General features: G+C 41.6%; 2 protein-coding genes across 7 annotated transcripts in view; one reads left to right on the plus strand and one right to left on the minus strand.

Moving 5' to 3' along the window:
• GAS2 (growth arrest specific 2) overlaps window positions 1-6,550 on the plus strand; it is an 87,833-nt gene extending 81,283 nt beyond the window's left edge. For all 6 annotated transcript variants that reach the window (XM_065838877.2, XM_065838880.2, XM_071808822.1 and 3 more), the window contains one exon: window positions 5,181-6,550. In XM_065838877.2, coding sequence (XP_065694949.1) covers window positions 5,181-5,399 — 219 coding nt within the window. In that variant the 3' untranslated portion in view covers window positions 5,400-6,550. The remainder of the gene's footprint in view (window positions 1-5,180) is intronic.
• A 3,730-nt stretch (window positions 6,551-10,280) lies between these two features.
• Window positions 10,281-17,256, minus strand: SVIP (small VCP interacting protein). The gene is made up of 4 exons (XM_065838883.2): window positions 17,094-17,256; window positions 15,157-15,207; window positions 12,556-12,669; window positions 10,281-11,753 (listed from the first exon to the last, which is right to left on the minus strand). Exons 1-4 carry the CDS (start codon window positions 17,154-17,156, stop codon window positions 11,739-11,741), a joined length of 243 nt encoding a protein of 80 aa, XP_065694955.2. The 5' UTR covers window positions 17,157-17,256; the 3' UTR covers window positions 10,281-11,738.
• Window positions 17,257-22,370: the final 5,114 nt, after the last annotated feature.

Here is a 22,370-nt window from a genome sequence, read left to right on the forward strand (position 1 = left end):
TTGAATGTATTTAGAAAACTTGGTGTAAATGCCTACTACTGTATTTACTACACGGGTATTTACTGGAAATGAGTAAACTGTCAGTATCATGCCATTAATATTACAGAAATATGTGGTTGCTATACATCACTATTAAGGACTAATCCATGGTCCACAGGGCAGCGCTGCAGCTCTTCATTTTTGTTCATTGCTCTCGCACTTGCTCATGTTGGGTCTCATCAACACCTTCACGGACCAAGGAGCAATGCTATATCCAGTCTGCTGTGCCCTGTGGAATCATTTATCATTACTTGACAATACCCCATTCTAGATAAAGGCTCAGAGACTTGCTGGGGAAGGCTGGTAGCCCAGATTCGGGTCCTGTTCCAGGTCCGAGTTTTGTGTCTTGCCCTCACCTTTTCTCTAAGAATGGTTAGTGAATAATACTGAGATTTGAGAAAGACAGGAGGGTAGAACATTGATGTAAATGGTACAGACAAGCTGGAGCAAAATGATTCCCAAGTAACAGCAGCTGGAGTTGCAGCAAAATCATAAAGTAGAGGTGCCATGTCTGAGCCTACCATGTGTGTGTTTGTATTTACGTCAGACCTCGAATCCTGCAGTGGTTGTGGGGAGTTATTCCAGCTCGCTATGGGTACTGGTCTGGCACAGTAATGTGGATAGGTCTTAACAGCACTGGGATTTCCTTGGTGTTGGCCTGGGATGTCTTTGAGCTCAGTGTAAAAACATATTGATCCAGTAAGCTCATTTCATGGGCCGAGTGTCTCTCAAACAAGGTGCTAAGATAAGAGAAATAAGGGTTCTATCTGCTGATAACAATGAGTCTAAGTGGCTCATATTCAGTAAAAAGCAATTGAAATGTATTCAGTTCTTCTCTTTCCCAATCTCATTATCATTTCACTTTGGGAGTGCAACATTTACTCTGCACAGCCACTGGTGTGATGCACTGCATTATTTTGCCAAACATCCTTGGATTTTATAGTCAATATTCTCTCAGTATGTAACCTACATAGTTTCTTAAGTTGGCCTAAAATCACAAGTAACTCCAGGCTATGATTTGCTTTGAGTTGCTGTGTTTGTGTTCCAGAGCCCAGCCCAAGTTCCTTTCGAGTCAGTAGGGTTCTTTCTGTTGGCTTTTGCAGGACTTGGAACAGATCCATAGTGTGTAATGCTTCCCCTCCCCTCCCTAAAATATTATTTAAGAAAGTTATAATATAATCTGAAGAATAACAACATTGGGCAGATTTTCAGTTCCAATAAAACGAAAGAGGTTTTTTTTTAAGTCAGTAAAACTATGCTCATTTACATAAGCTTAAATACATTTACATACATGATGTCTTGAATAAGGCATAAGACTCTGTAAACTGATTTATGTGAAAACCAGAACCATTTAGACTACATTTCACTTTGATACCAAAGTCCTATACAATGACAGCTTAGTTTACCTTTTATTGACTATTTTCATGTTATGTCTTGATACAGCCTTATGCATACTGAAGCAATCTCTAATTGCTCCTCTGATGCTATTGTCTGGTCATCTGCTTTCTCATCTGTTTCCTTCACCATAGATTCAACTGTTCTAACCTCAACACAGATTCTAGGGGGAACAGCTTTACTGACAGCCCTGCCTCAGACACAACAGAAATAAGGAAGATTTATGGATATCATAACCATATGTTGAATTTTATCTTACAGAAAGGGTTTTCTCAGTTTCAATTAGCTAGATAGCAGTGTGAAAATACACGTATGTCATGAATTTATTTACATTGATAAGTGACTGATGATATTTATTATTGTACAGTCTGACTTCTTTCTCAGAGATCTCGTGCAATGGAAAAGCTGGATTGGGTGGATCATAAAAAACTCAAAAGTTTCACCTTCAACTGAAATATGTTGCAGAGGAAACTGCTTTTTCACTTAGAAAGTAGAGCAAGTTTTGGATTTGTTTTTGTTTATTTTTATTTTCTTTTTGGTGAAAAATTCTTCAATTCTGTAGCTAGCAGAATTATTCTGGATTTGTGCTGGTGTTATTAACATAGAAATATGGCCAATATGGTGCTTTTGTGGCACGGCACAGCACAGCATGAACATGGACTATATTTAGCATATAGGAAAACCCAGTCTCTATAGAAAGCAAGCATTCAATGACTTTTATAATAGTCTAATACTACAAAGAGAAAGAAGAAAAGAGTGGAAAGGCAGAAGATGTAAATTTAACCTGAGCATCAGGAAATAACATCCCAGCAGTAGGTTTTATTTGTCTGCACAGTAGTCCCTAAGGGAAATGGAACTAAATATACTTTTTGCTAACTTTCCACTCCCAGCTCTTAATCAAAAGTCCAGATACTGGCTGCTCTTGGAACGTGAACCCCCCTGTGACAATACGTGGAAGCTGAAATTCAGCAGCAATTCATTCCTTCCTGCATCACATGTTGCAGCGGACTAAAGTTGGGCTTAAAATGCTTTTCTGTGAAAAGTTTTTGGGGCATTTCTTGAACGCTTTTTAGACATTCAAAGAGGAGAAAGCCGCTAAATAAAATTCTGTAGACTCTGTTGTCTCAAGGCTATGTCACTGTTTGAGCTGCACTTTACAAACTTGATGTAAAAACCGTTTGCTTCGTTCATGATATATTGTCCAGACCAAAGACCCAATTCAAATCTTATATGGCTAAAGGCTGCTCATGCCATTGCCAGTTCAAAATGAAGCCTTGAAACTAAAACACAAAGCTTGAGAGGAAAGAGAAAAAGTCTAATTGGCAAAGATGTGAGTCTGAAAAACCTCCCTTGTGTATAGCTATTGCAGAGACTAACACTTTACAACCCAGAGCAACAGCACAGGATGTCTCAGGAGCTGAGAGATGTTAATTAAATGGAGAGTACTTGAGTGTGCTCTCGTTAGGATGGATCAGAAGTAACTTTATTTTTCCGTATCTATAAAGCTGAATTGACTTCCCACTGCGTTTCACATAAAAACCAGAATGCAGAAACAAGAATTTCCTTGCATTAAAATGTTTGAAATGAAAGCTTTCTAACAAGATTTCATCTGCAGCTGCTTGTTCAAATGAAGAGTTTGATTCCTTTAAAACTTACCCAGATTTTCCAGCATCACAAAGCTGTACAGTTTGCCACGGTTTCCTCACTCCAGGTGAATCTGTCGCCTCACGTAACACAAGTCAAATAACATATTTTTAGGCTGTTTTGGTTTGGCTTGCTTATTTTTTTTCCCCAGTTACATTTTTGCCGTTAATTTTCTGTGATTTTGTTTGACTGGGAATGTTTCTTCTTTTGTCGTCTATGCTATGTGCATTAATCTGAATTGTGCTATGTTACAAAAGGCTTATGTGCTACATAAATCTCAACTGCCAATACTATCAGCCCTCGAGGAGGTTTTGGATGCGTAGAAGAGCCCGTATACACATTGCGGCTGTAAATCCAAATGTCACCACCCTGATTACATGAAGCATCTTGTGGCGTGCCTTTTACAGGGGCAAATTTGAATTTCTGGCACTACAACTAAATGATGATTGCATTTCATAAGATGTACTAATCAAAGCACTTTTCAATATGTGATTTATGACGTGGCTTCTATAGACAATGCTGCTTTATGATACCTCACTGGTATTTATTTGACTTTTCCGTGTGGAGAACCAGAGGGGAGAAATTAGTGAAACTGCCAATTGAACTCAGAGGTGCGGCCATGGGAGAAGTGACATCGGGACTTGGTGAAAAACATAGAGTTTAGGCACAAAATGAGTGTGAATTTGGAGGATATACGTTAGAGACAGGTACCTAATTTGGCAGTTACATACCCCTCTCAGCCTGAAATTGCTTGGTTGGTCAAACCCTGGTGTGTCTGGAATACAGTCAGCAGTACTGAGATTTCCCACTAGTAAGAGCTTGGGGACTTTACCCCTATTTTCTTTCACAACTCAGCATAAATTCAGATATCTCCAAACTGTTCCAGATATATTATTTCTGATGTCCGTCATTAGACTAATTTAATTACAGTATTAGGCTGTTTTAGATAGAATATATGTCAGCAATACTAAATTGTTCAACTAAATGGTACTTCATTTTCTTACGTAATTATTTTGATGTTTTAGGAGATTAAGATGATTGTTTTGGTTGTTTGCCCTTCACTGCTCCTTTTCTGTAGTTTCCTATCCTATAAAAAAAGCAGTTCCAAGACATGTAAAATAGTGTCTTTACTAGCATATTTAAAAAGAAAAAAATCTAAAAACCATTCATGTTCCCTAACGTGTTTATACTAAACACATGAAAAAAAGGATCACTTGGTGCTACAGGACTGGAAAAACATGTATCATTGTTTACATAAAATATGAAAACCTTGAGTTTTAAATGCTATCTCATTTTCTTAAGGTTTTTAATTTACTTATTAAATTAAAATAAGAAACATTCTACTATTTTCCTTTCCTTTTTCCTTTCCTTTTTCCTTTCCTTTTTCCTCTCCTCTCCTCTCCTCTCCTCTCCTCTCCTCTCCTCTCCTCTCCTCTCCTCTCCTCTCCTCTCCTCTCCTTTCCTCCCCTTTCCTTTCCTCCCCTTTCCTTTCCTTTCCTCCCCTTTCCTCCCCTTTCCTTTCCTTTCCTTTCCTCCCCTTTCCCCCTTTCTTCTTCCCCTCCCCTCCCCTTCCTTCTCCTCCCCTCCCCTTCCTTCTCCACCCCTCCCCTTCCTTCTCCCCCCCTTCCCCCTTCCTTCTCTTCCCCTTCCCTCTTCCCCCTTCCCCCTTCCCTTCTCCCCCTTCCCTCTTCCCCCTTCCCTCTCCCCTTTCCCCCTTCCCTCTTCCCCCTTCCCCCTTCCCTCTTCCCCCTTCCCCCTTCCCTCTTCCCCCTTCCCTCTTCCCTTTCCCCCTTCCCCCTTCCCCTCCCCCTTCCCTTCCCCCTTCCCTTCCCCCTTCCCTTCCCCCTTCCCTTCCCCCTTCCCTTCCCCCTTCCCTTCCCTTCCCTTCCCTTCCCTTCCCTTCCCTTCCCTTCCCTTCCCTTCCCTTCCCTTCCCTTCCCTTCCCTTCCCTATGAAGCAGACTATTAACGTCTGTGACTTTCAATTAAAGCAAGCACAGCTTTTCCCAGCAGAAAAAAACAAATGCGATTCCCCAGTGAATTGTTCACTTTCAAGAGTTGTTTTTCTGTTTGTTTGTTTGTTTTCTGTATATGCAATTTCAGATGCTGCACAACAAACACGTGATGGTTCGCGTCGGAGGAGGATGGGAGACTTTTGCGGGTTATTTACTGAAGCACGACCCGTGCCGAATGCTGCAGATCTCCCGGGTGGATGGGAAAACTTCTCCGATCCAGAGCAAATCTCCAACCCTCAGGGACATGAATCCAGACAATTACCTGGTTGTTTCTGCCCATTACAAAACCAAGAAGGAGATTAAGTGAAATAAGCTTCTCATGTGATCGGGACTCTATGTATGTAGGTCCAAATTATTTTCTCAAGTGTAGTAAATTTAGCTTCTGCTTTAAAAGGACTTTGGAACATTTAAGACAGACTGGAAATGGCAACCCATTTTGAAGATCTTCGAATCGTAGAACTATTTATTTCTAGTACTGTATCTTTTATAGCAAATTACCCTCGATAGGCTAATTACTACAATCAGATAAGAAATAGACATATATTTTTAGCCAAATTATTACTCTTTAATATGTGAATGTATACTTAGAGTTCCATAAAGGAGTGGATCCTGGTAATGGAAGAAAATACACAATACAATATATTTGTATGAAAATCTTATTACATTGAATCCTTGATTTTTAGGCTAGTTGAAAAATATATATGCAGGTGGAAAACGAATATTTGTGGAAATTATTTGGTAATGCCGCTTGAAATGAAATAAAAATTTACTATTTTTATGGGTTGCAAGATTTTCTTAACCAGTAGAACATAAAGACTTTTTGCATGCCAAATGACTTCCCAAAGCAATTACTTTTTAATACAAAAAAAAGCCCGAGAAACGCCCTGCACACCTACTCTTTAAAGCTAAAGCCAATTCTCAGCGCTAGATCTGTATGTCAATCCTTCCTGGTTTTTTTACAAAGTCGCCCAAAATAGAAGCCCCGGGGGAAATGGAGATGTTGCCCCTTCCTCTATCAGACAACAGACACCCCATGGTACGGGCGCTGGACCACTAAGGGAAGCAGGAAAAGATGCCCAACCCTTTGACCCCAGGAGGAGCCTCGGAAGACGCGAGTCCCTCCCGAGCCACAAAACACGACGCTGTTCCCGAATCCCGGCTTTTCCTTCCCGATTTGTACTTTTGTTGGTCATGCCAAACGTGAAATATTCATTACCCTGTCAGTAGAGTGATTCACGTTCTTGTAAATCACTCACACACCTCTGAAATAGCTGAAGGCGTATGGGGGCTTAGTTCATTATTTTGGCTACTTTTCTATGTTTATATTTGGTAATTTATGTGCCTTGTAACGTCCTAGAAAAATCATTTTATAGGATTATTTCACTGACTGTATAAATTTGAGCAGAACTCAGTTGTTTCATTAAAAATGAAATAAATTTTTTTAAAAATACTCATACATTTTGGAAGTCTTATTTGTTATTTGTAATCTGTGTTCCTGCACTTTGCTACTACTGACTGGATGCCTATGATATCCAATACTGCTGCTGACCTAATAGTGCGGTACACGGTGAATGGGACGAGCATTCACTTACTACAGGTAGTAAGTATATTATCCGTATTTTTTGAAGTTTAATTTCAAAACACATCCTTTTGATCTGTTCCTGTTATCTTTAAAATTAACCAAAGAGGATCTGCTGGCCAGGCAGGATCAAGACCTTCTTCTTTCATGTTCTGTGCCTTATTAAAATCAGCACATTGTGTTGTATTTCTGTGGAACCCTCTTTCCTCGCCATCTAAAAACTTCTGCTAAATACAGACGTGTCACAATTGCTTGGTTGCACCATACTCAGGTACACATTCAAACATGGTTTTGGAAAGCAAAATGGTAGCCTTTTATTCTTATTTTGAGATGTTTTCTAGGAAGATTAAACACAAGCAGGAAATCATTTGAAAAGCCATAGGAAGATGCAGTTCTCATAGAAGCAACGTATGTAGCTCTTATGGGAGCGTAAAACAGGCCGTAAGCAACACTATTTTTAAAAATGCAGCACAGCTGAAAACAAAACACCTTCTTAATATATGAACTGAGAGATTTGGTTTTAAATGAACAGAGAAAAAAGAAAATAAAACCAACTTGTGAAAGTGTCGGATGTTTATTTTGAAATAACAGTCACTCTTTTAAACATAAATTCTTGTATTTCCCTCATCCAAGATAAAGTTTGCATTACTATTATGTTTTTTCTTTAAAATATTTGAAGGTGTTTACACGTTAATAAAGTCAGAGCAGATAATTATGAAAACAGTGTTGTAAGGTTTATTTTAATATCAAACTTCAACAAGTGAGCCTGTTAAATCCAAACCAAGATTTTAAATTAAACATGAATTGCTTTATGTGCTTGGACTGTAACTATCAAAATAGCATTTTTTTTCATTCAGGGTGCTCAAGCATCTTAAAAAGAAATCAGATTAAACCAGTTCCTGGCTTGAAACTTCGACTTCGTTGCAGAAAGGGAGACCTATAAAGGACCTTTTACAGCATTGCCACTACCACCTAATCTGTGTAAAAAGCTGCAGGTGGGACTCAGTGCATTTGATGCACCTGGTGTGGGTGTGGATTGCAGAGGAGGAAATTAAAGCATCAATAAAGCAAATTAAAAAAATGTGGTAGGCTAGTAAGCAGTGGAGGAAGGGGTTGGCTACTTTTTATTTAGAAGGTGTTACTAATGATACAAATCGTGTTTTCTTAGGGTGCTAGACCCTATAGCAGCGTAGGAGTTGGGGAATTTATTGTGACTTGGACTGCTCAGATGAGTTAGGAGCCTAAGGCTTATCTTAAAAAGTTGAAGCTGAGCAGCAGGATTCTGGAGGTTTTTGTGCCATGGTGTATGATGTGACAGTACCAAGTGTGGTTTTTAGGGGGCTGAGCTGCATGGCAGGTTGCCAAGAGGGGAGACCTGCAGCTCTTGTCACCCCAGGTGAGGGAGGCTGTGCTGAGACTGGGAAATAGTTTCTTCTTAAAAGGCGATGAAATGCTGAACTAGCCATGGAAGACGACTGTAAGGAAGAGTGCTGTGCAGTGATTTTTGCTTATTCTACCGCTGCATAACTCAGCTGAACCTAAGTGAGGAGGCTGAAAATTCTGAAGAGGTGAACTGTTAGGAGCTGCAGTGAAGCCTTCTCAAAGTCCTCATTGGGTTGTAGAACAAACCCCATGGGAGCTCCTGCTGGCTGTGAATGAGCAACTGTGCTAAAACTCAAGATGGCTAAATTATGTGAGATTACTTTTAAAAACTACTATTATTGTATGATGTCAAATAAGCATTGCCATGCTGGAAGCAAGGAAGAACTGGTTTGGAAATGTAACTGTAACATCTGTTAATGCTCATTACGGGAGGTACCTTCTGTCACCTCCCTGTTTGTGTATTAACTGGAGTTTTTCTTCCAAGCAGGATTATTTACATAACTGATTAAGATTTTTTATTATCTTTATTACAGTGATAATTGCTCCTTCCTTTGCGTTACCACCTTTTTCCCGACAGCATTTTAGAGGCGATTTATAACATCTATGTAAACTAGTTCAAGGGCTGTCGGTGGGGATGGGTGAAACAGGGAGGTGTCAGTGTATGTGTGGGAAGGTTTAGCAAGTTTCTTGTAACTTAAGATGCAACACTGAATTAATTACATGCGTTCATTCTGGAGCAGGGAAATGAGCTGTTTGCAGCACCACGGTGTGACAGAAGCATTTGCTAGAGATGTTTCCAAGGGTTTGGTTCTTTTGGGGCTTACGTTTTATGGTGCCTTGTTAGTGCTGAGAGGCAGTACCTGACCGGGAGGCGGTGAAGTGGGGTTTTTTTGGCTTTGTGTCTCCTACTTTCTTAGCCTGTGGTATGTTAGGAATCTAATGCGAGGTGGAACAGACACGTGGGATCACGCGAACATTTATGGGGCTGGAGAGGTTTTTCCATCCCAGTCCAACTGCTGGCACCACTTGTGCCTGATGAGCTGTGTCCCTACTATTTAGTCCGTCCCCATGCCAAGTCCACACGCTGAAGTCATCTCGTTTCCTAAGGGCCTGCAGTGGCAGGACCTACCCCCATGGAGACGCAGCTTCTGTGTCCTCCCAAACCTCGGGGGGTTCCGCTCTCAACGCTCTCTCCCTGGCATCATCTTGTGTATTTTCACAACACGCAGTAGCAGGTGGTTTCATTTTCTGTTACTCCAGCAAAGATGACGCTGTCGCAGTCACCAGGAGTCTGCACTTTTGGTGCAGCTTACAAACATTTGTCTTTGCCATGAGTATTTTGAGTGATCTGCAAGAAACTGAAAATGCTTTCAGAAGGTGGAGAGAAGAGGAATGGTGGTACTGGTGTGAAGCAAAGAACATGTCAACTGCCCAGATAATCTACACAAATGGGTGTATTTTAACAGCCTCTAAGGTAAAGTAAACACCTAGGATTAGGGAAAATAAGGGCAAAATTCCTATTGTGTTTCATATTTACTTAGTGTGGCGCTAAGTGGCAAGAAAGAGGGGAAGCGTCTCTTTCTACAGGTACAGAGCAGCTCTGATCCACATACCTCTCAGCCTTACCATTTAACGGTACTGTTAGGTAGCCATCAGTTGTGTACTGCTGGGTTTGTTTTTATTCTGAACTGAATTTAATGTTAGCAAGAAGCTTAAACCAACATGAGGTGGTTTTATTTACCCAAATCATTTCCCTGAGTCAGTTCAGTGGCCATTCAAATAGATGGGTATGGTGTAGAAACCTCTTTATCAATTAGCTGTTTGTAATATAGAGCTACATACCCCAAATCCTCTGTGTTTCTTAGTTGTAGGAATAATGTTGACATTCAAAACAGAAGCACAGACATATCTGGCTTTTACTTAGAGGATGGAGAGAGAGCAGTATTTTCTTCCATGTTAATCCTGAATTGCAAGAATTGCCTCTTGAATACCAGGTCTACTGAGTCTGAGGTGATGCAGACCTTTCCTTCCACCTTTGAGAAAAGCTGCCAAAAGAGGCTGATGGTTATTTCTTCCCAATATGGTTTTTGGGGGAGCAACATGATGGAGAGTGAAAAGAAGAATGGATTAACTTTGAAATATCCCAAGTGACCAACCAAGTGTGAAGTGCTGCTTAAGTGTCTCTGTCAGATACCCACTGTGTCAGATGTTGGATTGAAATTCACGTTTCAAATGAACGTTTAGCATATTTTATTATATTTCAATGCATTTTCATTAGACTTAAAATTCACTATGACCAACTAATACAATAAGAGAGCAATTGCCAGCAATCAAAGGAAAGTGAAGGACACGGCCTTTTAGCTCAAACACCATTATATTAAAACTGAAAAGTCTGCCTTCTCAACTCAATTCCAGGCTACGCCAGGAAACTCATTGTGTCAGGTCTGTGCTCCTAAGACAGCGTGAGACACTATCTGGGGAGGTAAAAGAAGGAAATATTTAGTTTAAAAAAAGCCTTTATAGCCTAAACTAGGTCAAAAATGGGGCCAGTAACACACTGAGGCCAAGCAAAATGCTCTCTGGCTAAATTCTCAGTCTTGATCATGCTGCAACAGATCTCCCTCATCTACCAAGGCAGCAGCTCAAGGCCACTAGTTTGAAAATCTAGTTGTAACATCACAGTTTAGGTAGCTTGAAATAATCAAAGGCAGCTTCCCATTGGAGAGAGGGATTACAGACATTGCTGGTACAGATTAAAAGTCACAGAGCTTTGGGCATTTGGCAAATATTACTGCACTGTGACAAACCCACCTAGATACTACAGAAAATTTAGGACATGAATGATCTAAGAGATGATGTAATAAGTCTTTTGCTTTTTACCAAAATCCTCAGAAGTGCAGCATTGCCCTCTTGTGGTAATAAAGGAAAACAATGACAGTATTTTTAATTTAACTTCCAGTGTTCATTATAAATACTTACAGAATCAGAAATCCACATCAGAAAATGAGAACAATTATTAGACTCATAACAAAACAGCTTTCTTGCTATGCAAGTATACAGCGTTTATAAAGGTTTCAACTAGTGCGACAAAATGCCTCAGTTTTCAAGGGCCCACTGTGAATCTGCTTTCTTTTCTGAGAAAGGCACTAAATCCCTAAGCAGCTCAGAAGTCATTAGGAAACTGAAGAGAAATGCTGTCACCCGCATATTCAAATATATATATTTATGAACAGCTTTCTACGTAAGGACTTAGGGAATATTTGAATTGTAGAGCTTGAAATATGCATTGAAAACAACACGTGGGCACCTGAGCTGTGCCTAAGCCAGTCACACACAGACAGACATACGTACGTACATTAACTGACCGGACAACACACTCATATGGACTGACTACAGGTAATGAGACCACTTCCACGTGAGAAAACCCATCTCCCCACAGCTGACAGGCAAGCAATAAAAACATGCACATAAAACAAACAAATTTGGCCAAAACTTAGTGTTCAGAGTTAGTTCTTAAGTTTTCTATTGGATGTTTCCACATCTGTCCTCCCACGATGGCAAAGTACTGCTGGGTCTTCATATGCAAACAGCAAAAGCCACATGATGGGTAAGTGCTGCTCTGCTGCAGAAACTGGCAAGTTACTGGCAGTAAACATCAGTCTTCTCTCCATAAGTTGTATTTCCTTATCCAACCTGCCACTAAAGACAAAAACAACAAAATGCACCGCAGGTTTGTATGAAGATAAGGGAAATAAAACAAACAAAAACCCATAAAAAAATTAATCACAAGGCTGTCTAAAGACAATAAACTCCCTATTATAGTGAAAGTGAGAAACATGCAGCCCACCAGCAGCTTCTTACACAAACTCCCACTCCTGAGTCATTTATAGCAATAAGGGAAAGAGGCTTAGGAGGCCTGTGTTTCAATAAGCAGACGCATCTATTGCCTTGGAGAGATTCTAACTCTTCATTACATCTCTGTCTGGCTTTCTGAGACAAAGTTTATATTAGAAAACTGGTAGTAGTAGCAGTAAAGTCATTCAGTTTCTATGCTGTCGCTATGGGGTTTTTTTGTAAAAAGGTACAGGTACATGAAACCCAAAGCCATTCCCCTACTTAGATCAAACATTTTCTATAAACTCTGAGGGAAAGGAGGCAATCTCAACTGGTACTGAAAAGGGACGCCGAGTACAGGTCACCTCGGTGAGGAGGTGCCCAGTGCTGAGTACTGCAAAACTGATGTGTTGTAAGTGCAGAAACTGGGGAAGAAGAGGAGGGAAAAAAAGAAAAATAAGCTCTCTGCCATCCTTGCTGCCTTTATGTCCTCGAAATGAAGTCTCATTGAGAATACTGTGTGATAATGACACATACTTCCACTTCTACTCCATTTCCCTTCCTCTTGGCTTTTCCTCAAGTTATTCCCTCCTGTAGACGACAACAATACAGGATTTTTCTCAGTGAATATAAGGACACTTGCATCATGTTTCTTTTTTGAACTTACTCTTAGTCCTCCTTCTCCTCCAGAACCCGAAGCTGCCATTCTTTTTTCTATTTCTTCCTGTTTCTTTTTCTTTTGCTCTACAGAGTAAACGTTCTTAATCCCTCGAGAGGAAGCCTGGCAGAAAACACATTTGGGAAAGACCACTTAGCTCTTTTTCTGGATAGAAACCAAACTGCAAGTCTCAGCCACAGCATTTTGGGAACTCTTCTTTACATGAAAAGACTGAAACATCAAGTAATGCTATTATTACATAAACCCAGACCTTTCAGGATGCTTCTTCATACTGTGAGCTATTGGTATGCAAAGGTGGTTTTGTTTAATATTGTTATTACATCCAGGTCAACATATTTAATGCCATTACATGTACCTGCTTTGCATCCTGAGATGCAAAAACAGAACTTCCCTTCCCAAAAGTCCCATAAGTTTTTAGTCTGTGGTGTCTTTTTTTTTCCATAGTCAGGGCCTATTCTCACCCTTCCTAACAGAATTAACTGGGAAGAGATAATTTGGACAGACAGAACTTCCAAGAACTTGAGCTGTTTCATCATCCGTTCACTTCTTCTATCTCTTTTATCAAAAGGCTCCCTAGAGAATAGGATCTAGATGATGGAAATCGGAATGACAGCTTCTATTCTACCACTCAATAAGCGGGCAGAGAAAGTCACAAGCTCTGCGTAGTTACTAGAGAAATCGATAGGAACTCTACATGTGGGGGAGAAAAAAGGTTGTGTTATTACAGTAGTGCTAGCCCAGGCTGTGAGAAATCCAACTTCTAAATTGTGATCTGCCAGAAATAACCTGTGTGACAGTCCACCCTTCAGCTTCACAGGACGTGTGGAGAGCAGCAGGACACAGATGCGAAATGTTGTCAACTGCCTGTGTCACATCCTCATGGTGAGTCTGATGAGGACCTGGACTAGATGGTAGGAACATCTGAACTACAAACAAACAGTTAACACTGTGAACCTAGAAAGAAAATGTTTTAAAAACTGATTCTTAGCAAGTTTAGGGTTCTGATGCTACAGCATAAGCTATGCACAAGATGTGAAAACCTACCAAAAGAAACCAGCAATGCTCTCACCTGAAATTCAAAGCCTTGGTACCAAACACTATTCTCAACAGGCTACTATAGCAAATCTGACCAACAAATACTAACTTACTCAGAGCCCGTGATTTCTCACTTTAGACAAGTGGCCTTCCAGGTGAGTTAGGTACCCAGACTCTCTATACAACACCTCAAAAGGAAGAACATCTCACACCATTTCAGGCTGAATAATGAACGGTTCAGAAGCACGTTCAGAAAAACACTACGCAGGGAAGAAGATGTGATCTACTCCCTTATCCCTCACGAGGGGGTAATTTAATTAGACTACTTGCAAGACATCTCTGTTGCTCAACATTCAGAGGCTAAAACGCTCTCAGAAAAATCTGGTAGATGTTTTAGCTCTTTCGCTTTTAAGAAAACAAGAAGTAACATAGAGTGATAGTTACGTTTTTCTTTAGCAGCTGAATGGTTACCATGCAACTCCAGAGCCATCCATAAGTTGTTTTGTTCCTCCTTCCTCCCAGGGAAGCTTTTTATCAACTTAATAGCTAGATGGGGATGTCCCCATTTCATACATTTCTCAAAAGTGTATTTCCTGCAGTTTTGCTTAAAAGCCCTTTGAGATTTCAGATGACACATGGATTGCTTTTAGTATGTAGTCTGACACAAAATAAATAGTTTTTAGAGAGGAACTCTGAAGCACCACTCAGCTGTTGCTCCAGTTATTCACCAAACTCCCTTAAAACCAGATCAATACGGTCCTCGTCAATAATGGTCGAATTTTAATTCAATACATAACGTCACTAACACTCATACAAACAACACGTTCCTCTTTCCTCATAGTTCAGCTGTGATCTCTTAAGTCACATTTTTGATTTATTGCAGATTTTGTATAGTGCATGTTATAAGCCTTTTTTGAAAAGAACAGAAGAAATAGGCTTCCTAGTTCTACACTCTGCTAGAATATTTGCACCTTATCTCTTCTAAATTGAAGGATACTGAAGTAGTTAAAGATTAGCAAGCTTAAAAAGACAGAATAAGTTAATACTACTTCTTTGCTGGAATTTGAGCTGAGAAATGTGCTCAATTGTTGCCAGGTTGATAAACTGAACTTGCAAGTGCCCACCACCTGCATTTGTAAGAGAAATACAAGTGCAGAACCACTAGAAATTGCCACCACAACAGCTGTTTGACAAATCCAGTTTGAAATATTTTTCAATCTTTCGTATTCAAGTTTTACAGTGGGGAAAAAAATAATGTTGAACTTGCTATTCAGTTCTTAGGTTATTTTCTAACTACTGCAAAACTTCTCCCATTCAAACAAAATCGGTTATCTTGCAATGGTCTCTGGGCACTTACCTAGCGGTGAAACGCTATTGCAAATACATATTAAAATAGTACAAAGGTAAAACACTAATAATATTATGAAAATATTTAATGGCGATTCCCACAATCCAACCATGGCATCTAGTGTTCCTCCAGAAGCCTGAGCTATTTTCCCCACAAACCAGTTACCAAAACGCACTTTGAATAAATGGCATTTTATCAGACATTACCTCCATCTGCCTCTTTTCAGCAGCTTCTGCTAGTTGTCTTCTTTTTATTTCCTAAATAAAACATGAAAGATAGTGAAATTCTATCCCAGTACAGTCTGTACATTCGTTTATAAGTCTTAAATTCTAAATATGACTCAAATCTGCAAAGCAAACTGCCACAAAATGCCAACCTTAAGTCAATTAGCATCAGTTGCCAGTCTGTAAGAAAAAAAAATGGTTTTAATGACTAATGTGCTGGAGGAACAGCTGCTGACCCCACCAGTCAAACCCCACCAGAACTCTGTATTCAGCTGCCTGCGTGACGCCTTCACTCCAAAAAATTCAGACTGGAATGAGAAGGCACATGGTGTGAAATGCCTTTTTGGAGTAAAAGGAAAGTAAGTCAAGCAAGCTGACTGTTTGCTTTCTGTCCCCACACTACTGTTCCTGCAGAAATGTGTGCTTGGTTACATGGCACCACGGCGTCACGTCACGCTGTAGTTGCTTGTTCTTTGGGAACTAATGGATATTTTGCATTTGGCTCTTTCAAATCAAGCATTGACTGTGTATGATTGTGGTTAACAGCCAAGGACTAAAATTACCACAAGACTGCGTACGGTACCTGTTGTGTGGTGGTGGTATTTTTCTGTTTGGTTGGTATATATATACATTCAACAGAGTAATTTCTAAAGACCAGTACTCATAAAGATAAATAATTAGCATGATGCTTCAACCATGAATCTCACTTGACATAATCAAGCCCTTAGTAACCTTGGTCCCCAACAAACCTGGTAAACTGAAATTCTTAGAGACATCTAAACGTTACTGCAGAGAAAAATGGCTGAGAAGGGCTGAGCTGAGCAATACATGAAAAACACTATTCTGTGACAATCTTTTTAAACATGTCTTACATGTAACGGAACTCCCCAAAAATCAGTTGTGATACTTTTCAGTCGCAGTGGTTAACGTTGGCAAGACTTGTTCATGAGACCTTTGCTGTCCTTTTCTGTCTTGTTTCAGTTTTACGGCATATTTACATCAGCCAGATATTTATCATATCATATTCCAAGTCCCTTTTCTGTGTTCAAAGGGCAGCAAAGAAAATAATGTGATACATAATTCCCTTCCCCAACAAACCCCTCAGGTGAGGGCTACCAACAACACACAGAGATGGGTTCTGAGCTACGCAGGAGAAACTTCACAGAATCCCAGAATTTCAGGGGTTGGAAAGGACCTGGAAAGCTCATCCGGCGCAATCCCCCCATGGAGCAGGAACACCCAGCTGAGGTTCCACAGGAAGGTGTCCAGGCGGGTTTGAATGCCTGCAGAGAAGGAGACTCCACAACCTCCCTGGGCAGCCTGGGCCAGGCTCTGCCACCCTCACTGAGAAGAAGTTTCTTCTCATATTTAAGTGGAACCTCCTGTGTTCCAGTTTGAACCCATTACCCCTTGTCCTATTGTTGGTTGTCACGGAGAAGAGCCTGGCTCCATCCTCATGAAACTCACCCTTTATATATTTGTAAACATTAATAAATTTCACCCTATGAAGGTGATTTAAAAGTGAGCATAACTGTGCATTTGAGAGAAAAGCAGAGTTTCGCCGTTTCTGGTTAAAATGAGGGGCACCTCGGCCTCGATTATGTCACAAACCCTCCACAAAAGCGCTAAGGAAAGGGCCGGGACAGAACTCAGGGAGGGTACGCGGTGCCAGGCCCCGGGGAGCCCCGGCAGTTCCCCCTCTGGGGCCTGGGCCGAGCCTCCCCCGCAGCCGCTCCCCGGGCACCGTGAGGCCTCGCACCGAGCGCGGCCGCGGAGCCCCGGCCCCACGTTGGGGAAGGCGGCCCGTTCCCCCCACCCCGCCCCGGCGCCGCTGGGCGTCACCGCCCGCTCACAAACAACCGGGCGGAAGAAGGGAAGAGAGCGAAACCGCCCCGGGGCCGTCGCGGGCCCGCACTCACCGGGTCGGGCGTCTCCACCACGTCCTTGACGGCGCCCCCCATGCAGGGCAGGCACAGCCCCATGGCGGCCCCGGGCCGGCGGCCGTTGGGGTGACGGCGGCTGGGGAAGCAGCGGCGGCCCCGGCCCCGCCCGCGGCCCCACGCTCCGGCAGGGCCCGCCCCGTCATGGGGCCGGGCGCGGCGCTCCGAGCTGCCGGGGGCGGGCATGGCCGGGCCGGAGAGGCCGGCGGGGTACGGGGGGCGGCTCCGGCGGGCCCGCGCTGGTTTCCCTGCCTCGGCAGTTAAACTAAATTAAATCGATTCTGTTCGGACAAAAGGGATAACGATCTAATTAACGTCAAGCTCGGCCCGGTAAACATGATACGGGGATTCAGAGCCCGCTGGAAGTTGTTTCAACGATTCCCCGGCCCGGTGCTGCCGCCCGGCGGCCGGGAGAGCGCACGGGAGCGCCGGGCGCTGGGCACGGAACTGCTGGGGAGTCCAGCCCAGGGCAACGGAGGTGATGGAATGGAGCATCTCCCGGGGAACTGGGGCTCTTGAGCTTGGAGGGGACTGATTAAGTGATACATTGTTTAGAAGTAGAGTGCTTAGTTTATATTTAACTAATAATTAATAGATGTATTGTAAGTAAGAAATTGAACAGTTATAACTAACACAATAAAATATTTCTTAGTATAGATGTATGTCAAAATTTTCAAAAATTGTAATCTATATGTGATAATTATGTGAATATGAGCAACACAAGAGCATCCAATCTTTGGAGCACTTACAGAGGATGATCCCCAGCACTGATTAAATAAAGAATACCACTTAACAGCGTAATTGACTCTGCTATTAAGTTTATTTCTCCGTTTCACTGGTGAAAGCTGGTGCTGTTTTGCCTGTTGCCAAAACCTGGTCTGCTCTCCACTGGTGCGGCCTTGGTCTCTTTGGTGACCGATGACAGAACCCAAGGGAATGGCAGGAAGATGTGCCAGGGGAGGGTCAGGTTGCACATTAGCAAAAGGTTCTTCACCCAGAGGGTGCTGGACACTGGAACAGGCTCCCCAGGGAGGTGTCACAGCCCCAAGCCTGACAGTGTTCAAGAAGAGACTGGACAAGGGCCTCATACACGGTGCGAACTGTGGGGTTGTCACATGCAGGGACAGCAGTTGGACTCAATGATCCTTGTGCGTCGCTTCCAACTCAGGACATTCTATGAGTTTCTTCTTTCCTGTTACCCCATTGCAAAGCTGCGCAAGTTGGGCTGTCTCAAAGAATAATTCATATAGTCATTTCAAATATGATGGGCTGCAAGACAGTAATTTTTCATATATTTTGCTGAATCAGCTTAGATTTACTCTAAAAATTACAGTATTACACTCACTTCAGTTGAGTTCTTTTCATTTTTAAAAATCCTATTTCAAAATTCGAAAACAAAGCTGTGTATTTTCCATTTAGAAGAAATAGTTCTTACTGTAGAAGGTGACTTGAGGATAGAGATCTAATAAACAGAAGAGGAAGCTTGGTCTGCTTCTGTTTCACACCTGCTGAGCAGTGGAACCGCTTGGGACACAAGGCATTGATGCAATAGGTGCTCAAGTCTTTCAGGATTGACACTTGTTAAAATTAATGTTCCACAGATATATTTTAAACTGATTTCTGACCATCTGTGGGTCCCTTCCAGCTCAGGATGTTCTATGATTTTCTGTCAGTGTTCTCATGCAACCTTGGCTTGCAGCCACCTCACCAATCAGCACCAAAGGCCCCTCCGTGTGCTGCTTTTTCCCCAAGAACCCAAGAACAGCCGACTCAATGGGTCAGGGTGGATTTTGAGCAGCTCAGGGCTGGGTGGGTTTGACAGAGACCTGTGCAGCCCTTTCCTTGTGCCGAGGTGACATGTGCATCTGTGTCACCCAGCAGCTTTAGCCTTTTTGACTTGTATGCGTAGCGGAAGGAAACATAATTCGTATTTTTTGGTAATCATTTATGTTCATCCTGAGATGTATGTGACTTTTCTTCCTATTTTAATATATTTTAAATGAGAAAACTACTGTTTTTAAATGGATTGATGCTTTGTTTGATGTTCAGTCTTTTGTCCTCTCTGAAATAATTTGCTGTGGCTTATGGCCAGGAGCTGCCATGCAAGATTTTCTGTCCTTGCAGGCCTACATTGGTTTCCTCAGTTTACTGATACCAAGTTTTCCAGAAGTCTGTTTTCTGGCTGTTCTAGTATTACTTTTTCTTAATTTTTTTTTACCACCTTGTCTCCTAGTTATTTGTAGTTGACTTCAGCATCACCCTGTTCAACAACATTTCCTGATTTTGGGTGTCGGTTTGTACATCCATCCCCAAGGACGATGTGGAGAGTGTAATTTGTATTCTTCATAAACAGTGCAACATCTACCCAGTTCTCTGTGATTTTGAACATGATATATCTTTTTGCATCAATGTTCTGGTCCTGCAATTTATTCCACAACCCCATGATGTCCTACATTATTATAAAGTACTGATTTAAGTTGTGTTTGTTTCTTGCAGCTGTAATAAGCCATCAGAGAGCATTACTGCGTTGCTGAACTCAGGCTACAAGTCACAACGTGGTCCTGAGCTTTCTGAACTGAATAATGGAAGTCTGGCTGCCATCAGGCTCCTCGAAGGGGGAGCAGAAGGAGGCTCAGCTGCTGCCCATCACTGAATAACGAGGCTGAGATTGTCTGCAGGAGCCCACAAAAGCTCTGAGGGCAGCTGGGCTGTGTTGTGTTGGCCTGGGAACTGCAGCAGAGGTGCTGCAGCTTTCCTGCTGTGAGGTGTAGTGTAATTTCTGCTTTGAATTGAAAGCATTTATTTTTTTTTAATTTTAGTTATGTGGGTTAAGTGCTTAGTGTTTGTTAAGCTTCAGGTTAGAGCTGAGGGGTCCTTGGTTGGTTGTGACCCTTGCTTGATCCATCAGTTGAGGATCCCTGAGTGCAGTTAAAAGACGCTTTTCTGCATCTAAATGGTTTAGAGGAAGATTGAAGCACATTTGGACAGAATTCTGTATGGAGAAAGTGCAGCTTTCTAGCAGCAAGAAGTGGTAAAACACAACTGAAAAGGTGAGTAGTTCAAGCTAAACTTCAGTTCTTTGCGAGTGCCTTCATAAGGCAGTCAGAAAGTTGTTTAATGAGAAGTAGTAGGAAACATGGTAACAAGTTTTTGTTCTGTAACAAAGGGCTTATAGAGTATCACTGAGGGTTTTCAAGGCTTGTGCTTTTACAGCTGAAGTTTTATAAAGAACCTTTCAATAAAGTCAATTAGTTTGAAGTTGTTTAGTAACTGGAGCTTTCTGCAATGAGCTTAAAGAAACTCTGCATCCATGTAGTTTGAAATGAAATCAACAGGATCTGTGAGTGAAGATACATTGATAACCAGTGGTAGCTTGAAAATTGGATACAAATTCACCTTTTGGGGGTAATTTGGGCTCTATATGAGGGAGTAGCAAGCCCTGCTGTGTTCCGGGAGCCAGGTGAGGACTGATAAAGTTCTCTCTGTCTTGGAGCAGCTGGTTCTCCAGGGTGTGTGTGTGATACCACCAGTGAAACAGATCTGCCCTGTGGTTTTTGGCTGAATTAATCTGTGTTGCCTTGGGAAGCTTATCTGAAACATGCAGTGACAGTTGACTGTCTTTCTTAGGAGAGAGTCTCCTAATCCTTCCCACTCAAGCTCTGCTTTTCTTTGGAAACTTCCTCCCTGTGCTGAGGGTGAACAGTGCAGAGCATCCCGCTGTCCTTTGCCTGTAAAAGGGTTGAAGCTCATCTTCATCAACACAGCAGCGATCGATTGACAGTGAAGTGTACTCTTTGCAATTATGGGTTGCTCTTCAATTATGTGCTTGAGTATTTCTTGATGCTGTGAGATCAGAAATGATGTCTGGTAGCTCAATAGTAATGGATGATTGGAGTTTTTTGGTTGTTAGTTTTAGTGGTTTGGGTTCTTTTTTTGGTCTGCTTCCCCCACTCTGCTAAATAATATTGTAGTGGAATAACTTTAGGAAGACAAAAATTAAAAAGACAAGAAAACCCTCCCACCAAAAAACCCCAAACCAACCAAATAAAAAACAAAGAAAAAAACCCAAAGCAAAACCAACCAAACAAAACCACACATACATAACACTAATGTTAATCTTAGTAGCACATTGCATTTTAAATGGAGCTGCTAGGTTGATCAATTAGTTGTGTTTTTTTGTTTTTTTTTTTTTTTAATTAATTTGATGAATTGTGTGTAAGGAGTTCTGAGTATCTGCTTTAACAAGAAATACATATTAAAATTGTCGGTGAGTCTTCTGCTGGTTTTTTTTTGCAGCTCATTAGAGAATCTGGTGATTTGTTAATGGTTCGTTTGTAACAGTTTAGTTATGGTGGAATTTGTGTAAGAATGGCATTGAGTTCTGTCATAATCTCTTATCAGTGTTGATTAGTCTCTAACTTTTATCCTCTCAAAATCCAGCAGGTGGTACTATTGACACAAAAGTTTCCTACGTTTCCCAAAGGTATAACCACACCTCCAATTTATTGTTTTGTATTGATATTACAGGCAGTGTGGCTTGGAATAGGAATGAAGATGCTATATCTGCTACATTTCTGAAGTGCCACAAAGCTTTTCACAATAGCTGACAGGGGCTGCAGGGCAGGGGAAAGGCGATTTTTACCCTGCACTCTTGTGTGTGCAGAATAATGCAGGTACAAGGGAAATTGTTTCAAAAATCCTGGCCAAGTGACTTGCAGGTTGATGATTGTCATTTCCAAGGTGACACTCTTTACATAGTACTCAGTCTGCCCCATAAATGTCTATTTCGATACCTCTGTCTTATGAAACTCTTCATATCGTTGCACTGCTACAAGAAAATCTATCGAGTACAAGGTCTGAAAGGGCACAGTGATTCTAGTGTTGATCTTTGAACAGGGCAACTTACTGGTAATGAAGGAATCATGTTGTTGTTATTGCACGAAAGCCTAGAGAGAGAACCTATTCCTGAGTTTTGCAAGTTATGCTCATTTAATTATTTAAAAAGAAGCCTTATTGCTGACTAAATTATAGATGGGAATTAACTCGGGAGTGTTCAGATACTTGCTATACCTCTCTTCCAGCTAATAGAAATATTCATTTGAATTTTAAACTTCAGGCAAGTGGCTGCAAGAGTGGCTTTGATGCCATTGTAACTGTGGCTTGGGAGTCAGCAGTACTTGCTTTCGCCATGGGTGGTTTTTTAAAGCAACAAAGACATGTAGCCCTATCCAGAAAAGGTGTGGAACAGCTCAGTGC

The sequence above is a fragment of the Patagioenas fasciata genome, chromosome 5 (genome assembly GCF_037038585.1).
Source record: "Patagioenas fasciata isolate bPatFas1 chromosome 5, bPatFas1.hap1, whole genome shotgun sequence".
Lineage (NCBI taxonomy): Eukaryota > Metazoa > Chordata > Aves > Columbiformes > Columbidae > Patagioenas > Patagioenas fasciata.